At 32.7% G+C, this 22788-nt stretch overlaps 1 protein-coding gene across 23 annotated transcripts in view; it reads left to right on the top strand.

Moving 5' to 3' along the window:
- Nucleotides 1-22788, top strand: part of LOC143062216 (muscle calcium channel subunit alpha-1-like) — a 157440-nt gene that overhangs the window by 122366 nt on the left and 12286 nt on the right. For 13 of the 23 annotated variants that reach the window (XM_076234059.1, XM_076234011.1, XM_076234003.1 and 10 more), the window contains 14 exons: nt 7860-7982; nt 8673-8738; nt 9975-10069; nt 10935-11130; nt 11876-12003; nt 12537-12633; nt 13166-13370; nt 17410-17540; nt 17977-18087; nt 20082-20383; nt 20566-20754; nt 20997-21171; nt 21756-21870; nt 22296-22340. In XM_076234059.1, the coding sequence (XP_076090174.1) occupies nt 7860-7982; nt 8673-8738; nt 9975-10069; nt 10935-11130; nt 11876-12003; nt 12537-12633; nt 13166-13370; nt 17410-17540; nt 17977-18087; nt 20082-20383; nt 20566-20754; nt 20997-21171; nt 21756-21870; nt 22296-22340 (1978 nt within the window). The remainder of the gene's footprint in view (nt 1-7859; nt 7983-8672; nt 8739-9974; nt 10070-10934; nt 11131-11875; nt 12004-12536; nt 12634-13165; nt 13371-17409; nt 17541-17976; nt 18088-20081; nt 20384-20565; nt 20755-20996; nt 21172-21755; nt 21871-22295; nt 22341-22788) is intronic. The other 10 variants (XM_076234072.1, XM_076234016.1, XM_076234000.1 and 7 more) reach the window with 4 other exon arrangements.

The raw sequence follows: 22788 nt of genomic DNA, 5'->3' as shown, positions 1-22788 counted from the left end.
TAGCCTCTGACTTGTTTAAGACATTCCATTCAAATGAAACACAAGGTAGGCTCTGACTTGTTTAAGACATTCCATTCAAATGAAACACAAGGTAGCCTCTGACTTGTTTAAGACATTCCATTCAAATGAAACACAAGGTAGGCTCTGACTTGTTTAAGACATTCCATTCAAATGAAACACAAGGTAGCCTCTGACTTGTTTAAGACATTCCATTCAAATGAAACACAAGGTAGCCTCTGACTTGTTTAAGACATTCCATTCAAATGAAACACAAGGTAGCCTCTGACTTGTTTAAGACATTCCATTCAAATGAAACACAAGGTAGCCTCTGACTTGTTTAAGACATTCCATTCAAATGAAACACAAGGTAGCCTCTGACTTGTTTAAGACATTCCATTCAAATGAAACACAAGGTAGCCTCTGACTTGTTTAAGACATTCCATTCAAATGAAACACAAAGTAGCCTCTGACTTGTTTAAGACATTCCATTCAAATGAAACACAAGGTAGCCTCTGACTTGTTTAAGACATTCCATTCAAATGAAACACAAGGTAGCCTCTGACTTGTTTAAAGAGCTACACATTATTTCAAATTCTGACTACTAAATATGAAAAATCATACTTTATTTTACATTTTCCCTGCAAAAGTAATGAATGCTGTACCATTAGGATTACCTATAGGACAGGCCATTCTAAATGTTAATATGACTGTCACAGTTAAAATGTAAACTTAAATTCTTTTTTCCAATTGTTTTCTACTATTTTATTGATATCAAATCTTTAATAATTATGTTTGATAGTGAAGAACTTCTTTATCTAAACATGCAGTCAGTTTTACAACAAAGTGAGCTCATAGTATAGAAATAATGACTTACAACAGATAACTCAGGCTCGTTATTGGAAAAAGGTTTTCTTACCAAATAATAACCTTATCTTCATAATTTTAAAATCAATATTTGGTTCTTGATCAAAAGTGTTCTTGAACATTGATTTTCTGATTCACTTTTGAACATTGATATCTGATTCACTTTTGAACATTGATATCTGATTCACTTTTGAATATTGATACCTGATTCACTCTTACTCATTTGATACCTGATTCAGGGGCTGCTGGCGGATACAATCTGAACATGGATACCTGATTCACTCTTACTCATTGATACCTGATCCACTTTTGAACATTGATACCTGATTTACTCAAACTCATTGATACCTGAGCCACTTTTGAAAATTGATACCTGATTCACTCCTGAACATTGATTTTCTGATTCACTATTGAACATTGATACATGATTCACTTTTAAACATTGATACCTGATTCACTATTGAACATTGATACCTGATTCACTTTTAAACATTGATACATGATTCACTTTTGAACATTGATACCTGATTCACTTTTGAACATTGATACCTGATTCACTCTTTCTCATGGATACCTGATTTAGGGGCTGCTGGCAGATACAATCTGAACATGGATACCTGATTCACATCTACTCATTGATTCCTGATTCAGGGGTTGATGGCAGATGCAATTGAACATGGATACCTTATTCATTCTTACTCATTGATACCTGATTCACCTTTGATCATTGATACATGATTCAGTTTTGATCATTGATACATGATTCACCCTTACTCATAGATACTTGATTCACTATTCACTGCTTGTTGATTCACTCTTAAACATTGATACCTAATTCTTCATTTCAAGTATTATTGATTAGCTGTGTTTTATTGTTGATATGAGTACAAAGTTAGATATACTATTGAAAAAAGTTACCAGTTGCCCAATGTATTAAAAGTGTATCTAAACAGCTGTTTGCTACTGGAATATTTAGTCAGCTGTTTATTGACTGAATTTGGTACATTTCATTCCTTTAATGTAGTATTTAAGTTTGGTATTATCTTTCATTTTCAAGATTACAACAGTTGAGTACAAATAATTATAATAATGATGTCAGCTGTTATGAAATGGCCATATTTTGAAGGAGTGGAGTCGGTTGTGAAAAATAGGTTGATCTTGTCAGTCATTATGAATAAGTACTTTCTTATTTTCTGCTGTTAAAACCTAGGGAGTTATCTTTGGGAGGTATTGATTGTGTTATTATGTCAATGGTAATTCTGCTGTTAAAACCTAGGGAGTTATCTTTGGGAGGTATTGATTGTGTTATTATGTCAATGGTAATTCTGCTGTTAAAACCTAGGGAGTTATCTTTGGGAGGTATTGATTGTGTTATTATGTCAATGGTAATTCTGCTGTTAAAACCTAAGGAGTTATCTTTGGGAGGTATTGATTGTGTTATTATGTCAATGGTAATAACTAAGTGTTATAATGTTATTGATAATAACTACCAGTGAGAGCAATCTTGTGTTAGTCATAATGACTATGTGTAATCTTGTGTTTAGTAGTTATGACTATGTGTAATCTTGTGTTTAGTGTTAATGACTATGTGTAATATTGTGTTAGTCATAATGACTATGTGTAATCTTGTGTTTAGTGGTACTGACTATGTGTAATCTTGTGTTTATTGGTAATGATTATGTGTTATCTCATCAGTGGTATTAACTGTTTGTTATCTTGTCATTGGTAATTACTTTGTTATCTTGTCATTGATAATTACTTTGTTGTTTTGTTAGTTTCAGTTACTGTGGTATCTTGTCATTGATAATGACTTATCTGTTAAGTGGCAGTAGCTGTGTTATCTTGTTGGTGACCATTACTCTGTTATTAGTCATTGGTTGTGACTGAGTTATTAGTCATTGGTTATGACTAAGTTATCTTTTCAGTGGTTATGACTGAGTAATCTTCTGTCAATAATAATTAGTAGGTTATTGTGTTGGATGTAATGCCTATAATTCAGTGGTAAAAATTGTATGCTATCTTTTCAATTTTACTGCCTATATGTTATCTTGTTCATAGTATGTGTAAAGCAATCACAAGTTATTCAATCAATCTTGTCAGTCTTAATGACTATATGTTATCATGTCTGTTGTAATAACTATAAAAGATTATTTAACATTTGAAGAGTTGTAAATATTAGCTGATTAATTTCTATTTGAATTCCGCTATATTTTGTTTAAAGGATACAAAATATCACAGAATAGACGAATTAACTACTTTAAAGAGAATATTGCTTTGAATTGCTTGTTGAATGCCGATGTCAGTTGTGTTAAATCATTTGCATGATTTTTCTTGGCATGAATAAAATTGGCAGGTATCCTGGGTTTTAACTGAAAAGAGAATTACATCATTGCATGTTTTGTATTTTTTTATTTTTTTTCAATGACAATTGCTTGTATCAAAGGGTTGCCTCACAGTGTGACACCTTTCACAAGAGGGCATCATGACATCATTTGTTTTCATATTTAATGCATTATTTATACAATTTTTTTCCTAATTTGGCACAAAAATAGAGGGCAAATAAGGTTTGTGATTTAATGTCTTGATGTTCTGCCATGTCTCAATGACTGGAAAAATGTCCCAGCATGCTCCCCAGTCTCCACCAATCAAAATGCTTGTTGAAGAAAAAAAGCATGTATTGCCTGCTATGTTGTCATGACAATCATCAATTTTATTTTGTGTGTATTTTAGCACCTGTGTGCAGAAAACTTTTTATAATAAGATTGAAAGCAGGAATATGCATACTTCCATGAAAACGTTTTGTAATGTTCTAAATAGAAATTTTGTTACAGGAAAAATATCCTTTTGAATGTAATCAGAAAACCTGTGTTAATAGATACAGCATGTTGGTTCATATATTAGTTATCTCACAAAATCTCCTTTTTATTTTCTTTTATGTGTTTTTGTATAGTTCAATTTCCTTTTGTAACAAGACACTGACAGTAGCATATAAAGAGTCAAAAGATGCTGAGATTAAGATTGGCCAACCATTTTAATCTCAACAAAGTAGAGCAGAAATTCAACAATTTGTGCATGACCAGCCTAGTATAACTGTGGATTCATTATTTGTTTGATACAATTTTTACTGGATTTCATGGGCAAAGATGAACCACAATTTAAATGCTCAATGAATTATATACTTTCTGTGGGCTTTATGTAGACTTTTGTAAAACACCAAAATGCAAATATCCACTATCTATAAACTATTGGTTTTCACCCAAATGAATGAATCCACAGTACCTGTTAGTTCTATAACACATCCCTGTGCACAGATGCTGTTTTATAATGTTATTTCTATAACACATCCCTGTGCACAGATACTGTTTTATAACAATGACTACTTGTTATTTCTATAACACATCCCTGTGCACAGATGCTGTTTTATAACAATGACTACCTGTTATTTCTATAACACATCCCTGTGCACAGATGCTGTTTTATAACAATGACTACTTGTTATTTCTATAACACATCCCTGTGCACAGATGCTGTTTTATAACAATGACTACCTGTTATTTCTATAACACATCCCTGTGCACAGATGATGTTTTATAACAATGACTACTTGTTATTTCTATAACACATCCCTGTGCACAGATGCTGTTTTATAACAATGACTACTTGTTATTTCTATAACACATCCCTGTGCACAGATGCTGTTTTATAACAATGACTACTTGTTATTTCTATAACACATCCCTGTGCACAGATGCTGTTTTATAACAATGACTCGGTGATTCTGTAAATTATTATGGTCTTCCTCAGGCCATGCATTTCTGTCTGACAGAAAAAAAGACTATATCTTGTCTTGTTTTTGCCTTGTTATTTTCCCCAGTTTTTAATCCAGTATTGGTTTTCAAATTTAGAATTCTTTATAATTGCATGAGTTAAAGAGTTCATAATTATATCACATATATTGTATGTTAGATACTTATAGTATACATCTTTGAAACTTGTTATACTTGTAAGAAATTTAGCACCCTTAACAATAGAAAATGAAGACAAAGATTGAAAGAAGATTGTACATACCAAAACATTTAACAGCTGTTTTGACCAAGTTTAATTTAAAAATTAGAAATTCATGGAAAACATAGAAAAATATATATAGCTGTATGAACTGCCTTATTTGTTTACTTTTCATGATTCTATGTTGATAGGTTGGGATCTATAACATATTTATGAATGTTAGAACTTGTGCAATAGTTTAATACAAATGCTTCCATTGGTTCAATAATTTCCTTAACAGTTTCTATACAAGAAATTTGTTTCTTAGGACTATAATCCCCTTCTCATAGATAATTATTAAGAAACACAAAGAGGTATAATGTGGGCAGAAAAATTCTGCTTTGTAAAATGATAGGCCACTTTTTGTCAAATATTGCTGAAGGTGGAAATTTCGACAGATATGGCTTGTCATGTATATATCCTAGCAGGACAATGATATCAAATTTTCATGCAGTGAAAAGGGATGGGTTGCCGTCATTTCAAGGTAACAAATAACAAAGAAACACAGCTTTGTTAAGCTGTATATATCACAATACATCACAATACAGCTGTGGTATTATGTCACCCAGCTCTTCCATGCCATCCACCCCAAATCACAATACATAGTTTTAGAGATCAGCATCAGTTTAATACATTATCAACAGTCTACTAGTTTGGCATATCAAATTTGTGAAAACGTCAGATATCCCTAAATTCTCCTGATGTGAAATCAGTTGAAGATACTTTGTAAAAAAGAGGGACAACAAAAGTTGTTGATTAAGCTAACTTGACTTAATATGAAACACAAGTAAACTTTATTCTGAAACTTGAGCTAACAACCAATGCTTGTAGACGTGATACATTGTATTTTTAACTATTTTTTAGTCCTATTACAAATATTGAACTTTTTCAATAGTCGTGAAAAAACTTTTTATCAGTAATAATGTATTCTATGTGAGGTTTTTAATGTTTTTTGGGAGTGGAAATGTATTTTTGCTCTTCACTGATATGAATTAAACATGTTGTAAATGATAAAACTTTCTCAGTGTAAGATACTTGCTATGAGAATGCCTTTTGAGGAGGTTTTTCTTTTTCATGTTGATACATTTTTTTCTTCTTGTTTTATACATAATTATGACATTATTTGCACAAATACTGATACAAAATATATCATTTAGTCGATTGAAAATACTGAGGTAAAAATGCACTGCAAAAATCAGAGATAATTTTATGATATTAATTTTATATAGTAACAAATGAGTTATATTTGTTACTGAAAACAATTGCACCATATTATATGTCGTCAGCTACAATTGCAGCTTACATGGTTTATTTTGCCAGCTTTATTTATTTTTTTTGCCAACTTCACATTGCAGATAGAGATGCAATATCTTTTGTTTTCATATTTTACGTTTGTAAATATTTCTGTGTATATATTGTGGTAGCCCTTCTATGGTTCCCTTCACTATGATATCATGTGCAAATTTATATTTCATTTCTAGAAGATTATGAACAATGAAAATAGGTGTGAAAGTGAAATGGAAATGAAAGCAATTAAGTGCCTATATAAAAAAAAAATGGAGACATGTTGTAAAGCGCAAAATTTTATTTATGAATTTGCATAGAGTTCATAGTTAATGTATTTGTAACACATATATTGTATGTTAAATATGTATAGTATTCCCAATTGAAACTTGTTATATCAAACTTTTTTATTTTTTGTTTTCTATTTTGTACATGACTTAAAGGTCATGATTTACAATTATTTGTACAAAATATTAGTTTCCTCTTTAAAATTGATTTTATTTTTTTAAAGTCTGAGTTTGAAGTCATGATCTTAGGTGACATGTCATTTTGATCAAAGTTTGATATAGCAGAGTTCATTACAGGTGACAGGTGTATTAAGCAATCTAATAAGATATATATATTTATTGACAGTAGATACTGATCTATATTATAGTATGTATATGTTACAACATGTTGACCCCAGTATGCATCAACTTCAAATATAGTTTTTAAAATTAAATACTACTACTTGAAACTAGAATATTTGAATAGAGGAAGGTATTAATTATAAAAAAGAAGATGTGGTATGATTGCCAATGAGACAACTATCCACAAGAGACCAAAATGACACACACATTACAACTATAGATCACTGTATGGCCTTCAACAATGAACAAAGCCCGCACCGCATAGTCAGCTATAAAAGGCCCCGATATGACAATGTAAAACAATTCAAATGAAAAAACTAATGGCCTTATTTGTATAAAAAAATGAAGGAAAAAACAAATATGTAACACATAAACAAAAGACAACCACTGAATTACAGGCTCCTGACTTGGGACAGGCACATACATAAATAATGTAGCGGGGTTAAACATGTTAGTGGGATCCCAACCCTCCCCTAACCTGGGACAGTGGTATAACAGTACAACATAGGAACAAACTATAAAAATCAGTTGAAAAAGGCTTAACTCATGAGATGGACAAAAATTAACAACCTTTTTGAAACGTTTGTCTCCTATACATTAAGGACATGCATTGAAATGAAGACAAACATAAGATCATGATCAACAGCCCTTTCCCTTAGCTTATTTCATCAATTAACCAAATTAGTTTCATTGCTTTGTGGTAATGAAGACGGATTGGGATGAGCAGTGTTTAATACATTTAATAATTTCATGCATGTTCAGGTTGAAAATAGATGTATTGTTTAAGCATATGGTTGTTACCTCTCTGTGTAGACCTGTGACAAACATATAATTCAACCATCAAAAGAGTATTGTGATTAAAGAATCAGATCCATTATTTCAGTATTGGAAAAATTCATAATAAGTGGGTCAATATCTCAAAAATTTCTAGGATATCAGACTGTATAAGCATTTTCATAATAAATGATTGTATTTAATTATGTTTTCTACTTAAGAGTACTTTTAGAAGTTAATAATGATTTGTTTTTATTTTTGTAGCCTGGTCAAGGTATAATTAGCATCAACTTTTTCCGGTTGTTCCGCGTGATGAGGCTGGTTAAATTGCTCAGTAAAGGGGAGGGTATTAGAACACTCCTATGGACATTTATCAAATCATTTCAGGTAAAATATACAATCAAGACAGAACAGTCTATATTATAAAAAAGATAACTTATAGATAAAAAGACTAATTGATGATGTTTTAAAACTTGTTTCACAAGTATTTTTTTTAAAGATTGAACTATTGTTTCAATTCTTTCCTATTACAGGCATCAGCTTTGTCAACCAAAATGTAGTGGTTAACTTATAAATCTATCCACACAGAAATATAGCTATCAATAATTCTTTTGTCTATGAACAAATAAATTATTAAACATTACAGTACTGTAAATTTAGAAATTGTTGCTGGCATTTATTATAGCCATTGATGAACAGTTTTATTTTTTCAACACCTATCTCAATAATAAAAAAAGATCAACAATTTCTAAATTTACCGTATTCTTTGAGGTATATATGTAATTATTTTTGTCAATTTGCTGGGTAGCTTGATCATTTCTATTAAGATTTAGTACAGATATCATACAGTACCAGTATGATTGACAAGTACCATGACAAAACAGAGACAAGGTGGAGCTTTAATTGGAATCCTCTTATATGGCAATCATATTGACCAAAGTAGCCAAATTTTGTATTGAATAATTAAAAGACACTTGCACAACTACTTGACCTGCTCGTACATGATTGTCAATGCTGTTAAACTTGCTCTGAACATTTATATGAGAGATATTAAAGGGTGTATATCCTATTTTTCAGGCTCTTCCCTATGTAGCACTGCTGATAGTTATGTTATTCTTCATCTATGCAGTTATTGGCATGCAGGTATGTAACAAAGTTTCTCTATTATTCTTTATCTATGCAGTAATTGGCATGCAGGTATGTAACAAAGTTTCTCTATTATTCTTTATCTATGCAGTAATTGGCATGCAGGTATGTAACAAAGTTTCTCTATTATTAGCATAAAATTCATTACCCTTTTACTTTTTGTCAGTGCCATATCTTCAGCCTCAGATTCGTACAAAGATGTTCAGCCTCATAGTCCAGCTAGTCATACGTCAGATACGGAGACTTATCCTCCTTCCTATGATGGTGCTAATGACAGTAGAGGTGGCATTGTACTAAGAAGATTTTTGCATGTAGCATTGCAGGTTCAGACACTGTATTGGTCTGGTTTTTATGTGAAAAGCATTGTAAATGGCAGCAAAGACACTTAACTTAAGGAGGTGCCAGAGAAAAATAATTTCCAAAAAAAAAAATTTCTCATTACAAATTTGATTTATTACTTTATCAAATGGAACAAAAATCATTCAAAAAAATAAATTCGTTTTGGCCCCAGATGACTTTTAAAATGTATATATCATTGAAAAAGCTCCAAATTATCTTCCTTTGGTGCAATTTTTTAGCATTGAAATTGAAATATATTTTTAACTCATTGGTGACCTATATTTTTTATTATATTTTCAAATAAGCTGTACTTAAATAAACTATTGTAAAATTTGAGCGATTTCTGTAATGTAGTTCTTTTTTATTTTGATATTACCTCTATTTCTCTACTATTAGTTCTACAGAAATAAAGTACCTTTACAAAAATGTATGCTTTTTTCAAAGGCAGATTGAAGGCGTTAATGAACGGTGACCCCATTTTTTACTGTTTAAGTATAAGATAAATAAGATTGAGAATGGAAATGGGGAATGTGTCAAAGAGACAACAACCCGAGCATAGAGCAGACAACAGCCAGATAAAGTTCATTTATAGAAAAATATATCGAAATCCTATATTAAGAAAAAAAATTGATTTAGACTCGTAAGCCTCCTTAAAATGTTATTTTTATTCATTGATATAAGACGATGTGGTATAAGTGCCAATGAGACAACCCTCCATCCAAGTAACAATTTGTAAAAGTAAACATTATAGGTCAAAGTACAGCCTTCAACATGGAGCCTTGGCTCACACCAAACAGCAAGCTATAAAGACAGCATAAAATGACTAGTGTATATTGATATTTTTCAGATATTTGGGCGATATATTTTAATAATGAGGAGAATGTTTATTTTCAGATATTTGGGAAGATATCTATAAATAATGAGGACAGTCAGTTACACAGAAACAACAATTTCCAAACTTTCCAGCTGGCTGTTTTAGTTCTATTCAGGTAAATCTATTTATTATGTATCATAATACCACAGGTAGAGTTCTATTCAGGTAAATCTATTTATTATATATCATAATACCACAGGTAGAGTTCTATTCAGGTAAATCTATTTATTATGTATCTTAATACCACAGGTAGAGTTCTATTCAAGTAAATCTATTTATTATGTATCTTAATACCACAGGTAGAGTTCTATTCAGGTAAATCTATTTATTATGTATCTTAATACCACAGGTAGAGTTCTATTCAGGTAAATCTATTTATTATGTGCCATAATATCACAGGTAGATGGACTAGTTTAGTATAATATAATAAATGTTATTTGCAACATAACTTAGTGATTGGATGCTAAGGGCAATAAAATCTTTAACAGTTGTTTGAGTGACAGGAACAATGCAGAGTATGCTACCACTTCTGTCTTTAAAGGTTACACACAAATAGAACTGTTAGCAAATTATTAATTTTCTAGTGATTTTAATTTTGTTGAAAATCAAGTTTGTTTACATTTTTACAGCTGAAAACATGCTAGTTTTATATCAAAGCTGCAAACAATCAGAAACATGAAAAACATAGAAATCAAAACTTTGCTAGCTTCCTTGACTTAGGCAGTAAAATTAAACAACGAGCCTTTTTTAAAACATTCTATAAAATATCTGGTTATAAGTACAAGCCAACTGCAAATATCTGGCTGATACATAGTGGTATATCTGAATTGGAAAAAATAATTTACATGTACTTATGTTATCATGTGTACATAAACTTTAAAATCAATGTTTATCCTTACAGATCAGCCACAGGAGAGGCGTGGCAAGATGTCATGTTATCATGTGTGCATAAACTTTAATGTCAATGTTTATCCTTACAGATCAGCCACAGGAGAGGCGTGGCAAGATGTCATGTTATCATGTGTACATAAACCTAATGTATTATGTGAAACAGGTCCACCCCCAGATGATCTGGTCAACCAAGTCAACAGCACTTTCACAGCAGCTGCCAATGTTTGTGGAACAGATTTTGCCTACTTCTATTTTATATCTTTCTATATTCTGTGTTCATTTTTAGTAAGTATACTCCCCCCCCCCCTGAATATATGTAGACATAGTTAGATATGACCTGCACCTTTAAATTGAGGGCTATTCCATTAAAATGAACAGGGAACAGACTTTCAAAATATTCCTACAACCAAGAACCATTTTTTAGATAATTTTGCATAATGGTAATAGATGCATACTGCAAAAAAATCCATTGTTAATCTACCCTTCCTACCCTCCCACATACAATAGAATAGCCCTATTGATGGTATAATTGTATTATGTCTTAATTATGGTCTGCTGTATGCAAACCATTTTACGATTGCCAATGAGACAACTCTTCACCAGAGACCAATTGACCTAGATGTGAGTAACCATAGCTCACCGAACGACCTTCAGCAATGAGAATAACCCATATCAAAAAGAAAGCTATATCTAAAAGGCTCCAAAGTGAGGAAAAAAATGGCCTGTTTCATGTAAAAAATGAATAACAAATATAATATACAGCAACAAAGTAAAAAGATAGTAACATGAATATTAAAAGGGATGATATGAAAAAATAGATATTTTCTTATTTCAATACATAAACTCTGGTATAAAATTGTAAATTTTGTTCTAGTTGACTGGTCATCTTTAAATTTTGACACCACAGGTTCAACCATGAATTAAATTTGTAATACTTACAAATTAACGTAGCTTTTAGAATTGATGAGATAGTTATATGTTGAATTTTGCTGTTTTGAAAATTTGCTTATTTCTGATTTCCATTTTCTAGATTATAAATTTATTTGTTGCTGTCATCATGGACAACTTTGACTACCTAACAAGAGATTGGTCAATACTAGGACCACACCATCTTGATGAGTTTGTTAGATATTGGTCAGATTATGACCCAGAAGCAAAGTAAGTGTATCAGCCGTCATGTAGTTTTTGATCCTTCTTCTATGTGTATGAAGTAGTAGAGCTAACTTGGGTCTGCAGTGTTAACCTTGTGTTAAAATTTGTAGAGAATCATCTGTTAATGAGATCCTTATAATTTGAAGAGAATGCTTAGAAAATAATTTCCTTACAATTTGTAAAGAATGCTAATTAAATCATTATCCCCATCCACCCTTTCATTTTTACCAATCTAGAGTTATACCTCTTTATATACATAAAAATTGCTGAACTTTTGGTTTCAGTTCTCTCACTTTAGTTTTCCTAAACCAAATGTTATGAAACTTATACACAATACTTCTACCGTCCACAGGTATGTCACTTTTTAAAATGATATGATATGCAAGCAGGGGCATCATCTGTGTCCAATGGAAACATTCCCCATTTATTTCTTTTCAGCAGGGGCATCATCTGTGTTCAATGGAAACATTCCCCATTTATTTCTTTTCAGCTTCACCTCTTTATTACAAATTATAAACTGTGTCTTTGTTTATTTTCAGGGGCAGAATCAAACATTTAGATGTAGTTACTTTGTTAAGAAAAATATCACCACCATTAGGTTTTGGTAAATTATGTCCACACAGAGTGGCATGCAAGGTTTGTAGTTTTTATGTACACTTCATACAGTATTATGATCAGAGTGGAAATAAGTTGACTGGTTGGAGAGAAGATTATAATATTAAGAGCTGGCTTTCTCTGGTGTTTATTTTCCTATTTTAAGCAGTATAGTTATAGCTAGATATAAAATGACATGACACTGATAAGTTAAAGCTGAAGAACATACCAGGTTTATATTAGGAATGAAAACCAAATGATTAAAAATTAGAAGCCTGTGTATGTTCTCGAGGTAATCTTATTTACTGAACAAAAAGTCATTGACTAAGGAGTATAGTTCAGATAGGTCAGATTGCTATTTATAGCAATGTGATTGCTGGCTTAAATTATACATCTGTGAAGATTCATAACAATGTTTTTTTGAAAATCGATAGATACAATTTAATGGTACATTCTGTAGGAGTTCATTTAAAATGAGATGATGGTTTTATATTACAGCGGTTAGTCAGTATGAACATGTCTTTTAACAGTGATGGTACTGTCATGTTTAATGCGACTCTGTTTGTTATTTCAGCGCTTAGTCAGTATGAACATGCCTTTAAACAGTGATGGTACTGTCATGTTTAATGCGACTCTGTTTGCGTTAGTTCGAACATCGCTGAAAATTAAAGTGGAAGGAAATATTGATGATTGTAATGAGGAACTACGGAAAGTTATTCTTAAAATCTGGAAGAGAACAAATCAGAAACTACTGGACCAAGTGGTCCCCCCTGCTGGTAGTAAGTTTGTTATACCTTCCTGTTAGTACTAACATCAAAGTTACTTTATGTCCGATCTATAGGGAAAAAATTAAAAATTCAAAGAAAATTTTTATATATTATACTTATAATTATTAAAAAAAAATCCAGAAAATTCTAGAAGATTTAAAAAAAACATATTTAAGAAAAAGGATATATGTATAAAAAAAATGCAAAACTTATAAGGAGAGAAAGAGTAATGTTATCTATACAAATGTATACTAGATTTGATATACACTTCAATATATATTTGAATACTATTTTAATACAAAAGCATTAATTATTGATAACTGAAATATAAGGTGACTATGATGTTGAAATGTTTTTATAATTTAGAGCACTCTTATTATTTGTAAAGAGTGTTATTGATAGATTAGTCATTTTAGCTCCTTTTGATGTTATATTTGAAGTGGATTATTTTTTTCTTTTTGATTGGTGTTATTAGATTTATTACAACTCAACTTATTTTTTGTGAAGATCCTCAACATGGAAGTGAAATCTTTTTAGACAAAGCATTGACTTGAATTGTTTGATTTTTAATGGTAAAGACAACAGCCAGTCTTTTCACTGTTATTTTGACACCTTGATGCATAATTTCATTGTTTAGATATATAGTGACCATAAATGATATAAATCACAAAAAGACCAAATGGATTTTAATGGTTAGAAAAAATAATTTAGTTTAGTGTCACTAAATTGGTGTTCAGGTGAAAAAACTTCCACAAGATCCAACATTTCCAAATAATTAAAGTATTACAACACTGTATAGCACATCTTCGCTAGCCAAGGGTTATGATCAGTCCCTCCTCTCAGTATTACAACACTGTATAGCACATCTTCGCTAGCCAAGGGTTATGATCAGTCCCTCCTCTCAGTATTACAACACTGTATAGCACATCTTCGCTAGCCAAGGGTTATGATCAGTCCCTCCTCTCAGTATTACAACACTGTATAGCACATCTTCGCTAGCCAAGGGTTATGATCAGTCCCTCCTCTCAGTATTACAACACTGTATAGCACATCTTTGCTAGCCAAGGGTTATCATCAGTCCCCTCCTCTCAGTATTACAACACTGTATAGCACATCTTCGCTAGCCAAGGGTTATGATCAGTCCCCTCCTCTCAGTATTACAACACTGTATAGCACATCTTCGCTAGCCAAGGGTTATGATCAGTCCCCTCCTCTCAGTATTACAACACTGTATAGCACATCTTCGCTAGCCAAGGGTTATGATCAGTCCCCTCCTCTCAGTATTACAACACTGTATAGCACATCTTCGCTAGCCAAGGGTTATCATCAGTCCCCTCCTCTCAGTATTACAACACTGTATAGCACATCTTCGCTAGCCAAGGGTTATGATCAGTCCCCTCCTCTCAGTATTACAACACTGTATAGCACATCTTCGCTAGCCAAGGGTTATGATCAGTCCCCTCCTCTCAGTATTACAACACTGTATAGCACATCTTCGCTAGCCAAGGGTTATGATCAGTCCCCTCCTCTCAGTATTACAACACTGTATAGCACATCTTCGCTAGCCAAGGGTTATCATCAGTCCCCTGCTCTCAGTATTACAACACTGTATAGCACATCTACGCTAGCCAAGGGTTATGATCAGTCCCCTCCTCTCAGTATTACAACACTGTATAGCACATCTTCGCTAGCCAAGGGTTATGATCAGTCCCCTCCTCTCAGTATTACAACACTGTATAGCACATCTTCGCTAGCCAAGGGTTATGATCAGTCCCCTCCACTCAGTATTACAACACTGTATAGCACATCTACGCTAGCCAAGGGTTATCATCAGTCCCCTGCTCTCAGTATTACAACACTGTATAGCACATCTTCGCTAGCCAAGGGTTATGATCAGTCCCCTCCTCTCAGTATTACAACACTGTATAGCACATCTTCGCTAGCCAAGGGTTATGATCAGTCCCCTCCTCTCAGTATTACAACACTGTATAGCACATCTTCGCTAGCCAAGGGTTATGATCAGTCCCCTCCTCTCAGTATTACAACACTGTATAGCACATCTTCGCTAGCCAAGGGTTATGATCAGTCCCCTCCACTCAGTATTACAACACTGTATAGCACATCTACGCTAGCCAAGGGTTATGATCAGTCCCCTGCTCTCAGTATTACAACACCGTATAGCACATCTTCGCTAGCCAAGGGTTATGATCAGTCCCCTCCTCTCCACTCTTTTTTGCCCATCTTTGCTAGCCAAAGGTTATCATCAGTCCCCTCCTCTCCACTCTATTTTGCCCATCTTCGCTAGCCAAGGGTTATCATCAGTCCCCTCCTCTCCACTATTTCTTGCCCATCTTCGCTAGCCGAGTGTTATCATCAGTCCCCTCCTCTCCACTCTATTTTGCCCATCTTCGCTAGCCAAGGGTTATCATCAGTCCCCTCCTCTCCACTCTATTTTGCCCATCTTTGCTAGCCAAGGGTTATCATCAGTCCCCTTCTCTCCACTCTATTTTGCGGTCGTACTTTGGTATTATGTTGTCAAAGGCATTTGGTTTTTCACACAATTACTTAAGTATAAGTGGATAGAAATCTATTAAATTTAAACACAAGGTTTATGACCAGAAAGGAAGGTTGGATTGATTTTCGGGTGATGGTCCCAACAATTTAGAAATTAGGGGCCCAAATAGGCACTTTTCTAGTTTCCAGACAACAACTTGTGGAATGGTGTATGGATCTCTCTGAAATTATATCACAAGTTTCCGTACCACAAAGGGATGGTAAAAATTGGTTTTGGGGGTTATGGATCAAACTGTTCAGGAATCAGGGGCTAAGAAGGGGGAACAACAAATGTGGGCTGGTTAATTGACAATTACTCTAGTACAAAACATAGTATTAAATTTTGTGACATTTATGGTAACTTGGCCCTTACAGGTTTTCTAATGTCCTTTATATTGGAGTTTAAAAGCCTTAGTGTCCTTTTTGTTTTGACATGTCAATTTTTTATATGCTTTTTTTATGCACAAATCTTTCAAAAACAAAATTAAATATATATTGAAAATCTGTTTGTCAAAAATTGACTTTTGTTGTGCCATTCAAAATAAGTTAATAAAATTTAAGAAATGGAAAATCAGAATTTCAAAAGTGATACATTTATGAAAGGTTGTTGTAGTATAGTGATTTGAATGCATGATGTGTGGTGTTTTTGTAGCTTGTGTCTGACCACATATCATTCTAAAGTCTTAGAGACTAATGACTATTGTGAGTTGTGCAGACCAGACTTTTGTGAATTAGTTTAATATTTTATTGGTAATAGTAATGTATAGATACATCTTGTTGCAAATTGAAACATGTCCAATATCACTGCACAGAGATTTTATGATAACAGAAGATTTTTGAGTACCTCACTTTGAGTCCCCTTAGAGATATTGACTCTTAGTTCTCATTTTTACAAATACTCTTGTGTGATCTTATCCTTATGTGGTCTTCTCCACATTTTAGTGGGTCCACTCATGAAATATTTCCTTGCATTCTTTATATGAGAGACATTATTGTGTGTCCACTCATTTAATAAATATTACCTTGCATACTTTATAGAGAAATAATTTAGTGTGTCCCCCTCATGTTATAAATATTGTCTTGCATTCTTTACAGAGATATATTTCAGTATGTCCACTCATTTTATAAATATTGCCTTGCATACTTACAGGAGAGACATTTTAGTGTGTCCGCACTTATTATAAATTTTGCCTTTCTAAATATTGCTTTGACTTTACAGGAGAGACATTTTAGTGTATCCACTCATTTTATAAATATTGCCTTGCATACTTCACAGGAGAGACATTTTAGTTTGTCCACCCATTTAATAAATATTGCCTTTACTTTACAGGAGAAACATTTTAGTGTATCCACTCATTTTATAATAATTGCCTTGCATACTTAACAGAAGAGACATTTTAGTGAGTTCACCCATTTTATAAATATTGCCTTGACTTTATAGGAGAGACATTTTAGTGTGTCCACACTTATTATACATATTGCCTTGCATTCTTTACAGGGGAGGATGATGTGACAGTAGGAAAATTCTATGCAACTTTTCTTATACAAGATTATTTCCGACGCTTTAAGAAGCGTAAAGAACAAATGCAGAAAATCCAGAAAGGGCAAGAGCATACAAATGCCTTACAGGTAAGAAAATATTAGGTCAAGAGCATACTAATGCCTTACAGATAAGAAAATATTAGGTCAAGAGCATACCAATGCCTTACAGGTAATAAAAGTCAAGAGCATACCAATGCTTTACAGGTAAGAAAATATTGGGACAAGAGCATACCAATGCCTTACAGGTAAGAAAAGGTCAAGAGCATACCAATGCCTTACAGGTAAGAAAAAAATCGCTCATTGAATTTGACATATCTACATCTTATCATATATTGGTCTTTACTTAATGTCCAGTGACAACAAAAATCTTACATGTTTGCCTTAGTACAAAATGTTTATTAGACATTTTCATATCTTAATGGTTCCCATGGATATGAGGAATAAATTGGATAGTATGACAAAGAAATGACAATTGAATTAAATAATAGCTTTGAGTTCTAAATTACAGAATTGTTTTTCACAGGCTGGTTTACGTGCTGTTCATGACTTAGGACCAGAATTACGTAGAGCTATTTCTGGTAACCTAGATGAGGAAGATTTCAATGAAAAAGATGTGGAGGAACCAATGCATAGAGTAAGTCTTTTCTACATTCTTGGTACTGACAATTAGTCAGTTCCAACTTGATCCGTCTTTGTACTAACAATTAGTCAGTTCCAACTTGATCCGTCTTTGTACTAAAAAATTAGTCAGTTCCTACCTGATCCGTCTTGGTACTAACAATTAGTCAGTTCCTGCTTGATCCGTCTTTGTACTAACAATTAGTCAGTTTCTGCTTGATCCGTCTTGGTACTAACAATTAGTCAGTTCCTGCTTGATCCGTCTTGGTACTAACAATTAGTCAGTTCCTGCTTGATCCGTCTTGGTACTAACAATTAGTCAGTTCCAACTTGATCTGTCTTTGTACTAACAATTAGTCAGTTCCTGATTGATCCGTCTTGGTACTAAAAATTAGTCAGTTCCTATCTGATCCGTCTTGGTACTAACAATTAGTCAGTTTCTGCTTGATCCGTCTTGGTACTAACAATTAGTCAGTTCCTGCTTGATCCGTCTTGGTACTAACAATAATAAAACTGAGAGTGGAAATGAGGAATATGTCAAAGAGACAACAACCCAACAAAAGAGTAGAAAACAGCCAAAGACCAACAATGGGTCTTCAAAGCAAAGAAAAATCCTGCACCTATTTTTTGAGTGTTTTTTTTTTTTAAAAGGGGGGGTTTTCACATGTCACACTGTATCTCAATAATAGTTTATGATTATTGCTTAAAACTTTACATACTTCTTAGTTATATTAATCTAAAGAACTCTATATTTTTGGGTGATGATTCAAAATTTTATTTTAGAGTTATTAAGTTTTTTGTAAAAAAAGGTGGCTCATTTGTCTCTCTGTATCTCAGAAACTATTGATGATTATTGCGTAAAACTTCGCACACAAGACAACAGGTATATCATGCACTTGTGGCATAGAAATAAATTCTGATTTTAGTATGCTCAATTTCAAAATTAACAAATTAATGTCAGATATGTCATATTTTAAGTTGTATGCATATAAAATGCGATTTTTATTAACATTGTTTCTCCAAATTAGGATCAATATCTGATTATAAGTGGACCTGAGGGAGAATTTTATGAGTTACACCCTGTAAGTTGGTAGTTTTCTATGCACAGTAGAACAATACACAAACATAGGGTTTAATTTCAGGGAACAGCTGTAGTTATTGATTTTAAAAACTTTTACCAAAAATAATTCACATCCCTCTTTGTTTTGCTGGTAGTAGAAAATAAGAAAGGAAGAATATATACAGCATTCTTGGCAAAGTACTGACCGACTCTGACAAAATTTTATGTTTTGCTGTAATTTAATGTGTAATTCTATTAGACAAATCCTTTAACATTATTTGTATTGATAAAAAAAAATCAGTATGATATGTTAAAAGTGAAGAAATATTTTTCAATTTTAACAAATTTTCTGTGGTTGCAGGAAAATCCTGACAACTTTATTTTTCGTGTTCTATCTTTATACAGCAAACTAGAAAATAAAAACCTCCAATACATATAAAGGTGTTGCCTTTTAGCACATGATATTCACCACTCTATATTCCTCCCTTACAGCCTGATCCACACTTTATAGTGCTTTTTCAGTATTGTTCCACATTAGTTATTTCTGTAGAAAATGATATATTTAACAACTACATGCACAAAACTCAAATATATAAATCATTAGCTATGTTTGAAACATTTTTAAAAAACTAGAACGTAACTTTCTGAAATCTGGAAAAATTTGCATTTACGATGGGAATCTAGTTGTGCAATATTTGAATAGTCACTTTAATTGGAGGGTTTTCAATAATTACTTGTTCTTCACACTTGTGATGATTTTGTGTCTCACCCAATCTCGTGGATTGGCAATACATGCTCTATTAAGTTTATATTCTGAGGGCACACAGGTTGTCACCTAAGTTTACAGATACCTGTTCCTACAAAATACATATAGATATAGATAATAGCTTAGATTAGGACTTGAATAGGTCACTAAAGTTGTTCATAATTATTTTGATTTTTTTTCTCAGAGAAACCACAGCTTGTTTGGCAGTGTGATGACAGCCATTACGGGAGTCAACAAAACAGCATTACCGATTGCCGGCAAAACTCCTCAGTATCTTGCTAATCAAACGCCAAAAATTATTCCTGCCAATTCTCACACCACTATCTCACCACAGAATTCAATCAATGGTAAAGTGACACCTGGTGGATCCAGTAATCACCTAAATGTAGAATATCGTAATGCCATTAATCGTTCACCTTCACCTTTAGCTCCAGTCAAAGTGTCGCCAATTATGTCAAATGACATGCGACGTCTCAGTCATACAAGGTATGTATTAGTTGCCATTATGATGTCATTGTGATATCACAAGTGACGATTTGTACTGAAATGTTCAGATTGAATTAGCCTATTGATTTAACCAGTTATAAATAGACGACAAATAATGTTTGGTTCTTCTCAGTAATTAAGTGGTAGGCTGATACATGATTGTATCACTTTTGTACTTTTAGTGCGATATCTTCAGCCTCAGATTCCTACAAAGATGTTCAGCCTCATAGTCCAGCTAGTCATACGTCAGATACGGAGACTTATCCTCCTTCCTATGATGGTGCTAATGACAGTCGAGGTCACAAGGGCAACAATATAAAGCCAGGGGCCTCAGAGCTCACCAAAAAACAGGGCATTTATGTATATAGAGAGTATGTATTTATTTTACACTTCTATTAAGTTTATGAAACATGGACTTAAGCTTTTACAAATCAAATTCATCCCTGATTTAATATATAGGATTGAAAATTATTTTGTAAATATTATCTTCAAATAGTCAGTTGTTGAAGCAAGTATAATTTGATATAATGGATTTTTCATTAAGAAAGCCATTGATTATTGCTGATTTATTGGATTAAATATTTGTTCATAAGTGATTTTTATAATTTTGCAGTCTTCCACAAGAAGACAGTGATTTTGAACGAGAGCATACACCACCTACACCTCCACCGAGGAAACTCAGTCGGAAAGGAGCGTCACTGAGACTGCGGTGTTTAGGGAAACAGGAGAGTGACGAGAACCCTCTAATGAAGAAGGTAGCAGAACCTCTCAAATTAACACAAACTCAGGTAGTCAAGCCCTGGATGTTGTTCATTTGACAATTCTTCATATTGATTTAGTTTTCAAAATTGATCAGCAGTCCTATTATTTGACTTTTATTGCTTGGTGTAAATGTTTACTGTAAACATCCATTGAATGTACTACATTGTATTGGTGTACTAAACAAAATTTTGCTTTTATAATCATTATTATCTTTTATTTTGACAGAATTTATTTGCTTATAAATTTGATTTGACTACCTAGTGTTGTGTTTTTTGTGTGGTTTATAATCTTTTTTATTGTTTTACATAACTTTCACTAATTTATATTTCCTTTTAAGCATATTTAAAGTAAGGACATATATTTTTCTGGCATAATCATAGTTTTATTTGGAAAGAAGATTAATCACTTTTATCTTCATTTAGGAAGAAAAAGTGCAATCTAATAAGACTACCCTTCTTTTATAAAGTTTGGTCAATTTAAAAAAGCCTGTTATTTAAAAGAAGTGCTCATTATATCCTCTATCAAATGTCCGACCTTGAAATGTTATCCACTTGTGAAGACGACTTAAACAACAAAATAAATTAAATGTAATTCAATTTGATGATTTCAGGCCATGGCCGTGGCTAGAATGGCACCAGATGGACAACCAAGACCTCTGGTACCAGAACATAAGAAGACACCACCTAATTCTCCAGGCAGCATGAGACAGTCTTACCTGTCACAAGGTACACACCAAATCATTGTTTACAATTAAAATATAGATTGGCATTATTTTCTGAAAACATGCCCAATTGGAACTTATTTACTGTTTTTTTTCAAACTGTACAAATTGCATGTTTTATCATCTTGCCAAATTTCTGATTCTTTCACCCAGTTGTCATGGATACATCCAATTGTTTATCAATATAATATTGGCTGCATGTGACTCCCCAAATGATCAAAATTATGGAACTCCCTATCTGTTTTATATTTCATTTTACCCCCAAACTAATAAGAAGAAAGTTTATTTGACAGAAAGTTAAAAGTATTGACTTGTGTCTATTAGAATTTCCCTGATTGAAGCATTTTTTTATGGTGTTGATTGAATGGTGCTGTGACCTTTACATGTCCTTGAACCATGCTATTCTCATACTGAAATGTTGTTATTTAGGTCTTCAGAAACTTTTCCAAAGAAGAAAATCCAAACCTCCATCAGGTTGGTGTTCCCTTTTGCCATAGGCTTTATAGTGAAGGCAACTAAGTGTTGTGATTTTTGTATGCTTTTGTGTAATTTCTCATTTATATGCACATGATATATGTTGCATTGATCAATACACGCTTTTCAATCATGCTACCTGCATATGAACTACATCTTCAAGTGTGGAACAAAATTGTAAATGTAAACATTGAAAATAATTTTTTTTTAATAATTATAACTTATAAATTATTCCTGATTTTTACTGAACAATATCAAATCCCCATTGTCTTTCAAGCGAAATTTTAAAAAGAAATCATCAAAATTACTTCTAAGAGTTTTAATTTAAACAGTAGATTTTGCCATTCTTTGCTTTAAGAAGTTAAGTAGGATGGGTTATGCCTTTGAAACATCTGCTTATAATACTTTTATATAACTATTCTATGTAAATTATCAGTTTGCATGACTT

The sequence above is a fragment of the Mytilus galloprovincialis genome, chromosome 1 (genome assembly GCF_965363235.1).
Source record: "Mytilus galloprovincialis chromosome 1, xbMytGall1.hap1.1, whole genome shotgun sequence".
Lineage (NCBI taxonomy): Eukaryota > Metazoa > Mollusca > Bivalvia > Mytilida > Mytilidae > Mytilus > Mytilus galloprovincialis.
The sequence above is the reverse complement of the archived record's forward strand: the minus strand, read 5'-3'. Positions and strand labels throughout refer to the sequence as shown.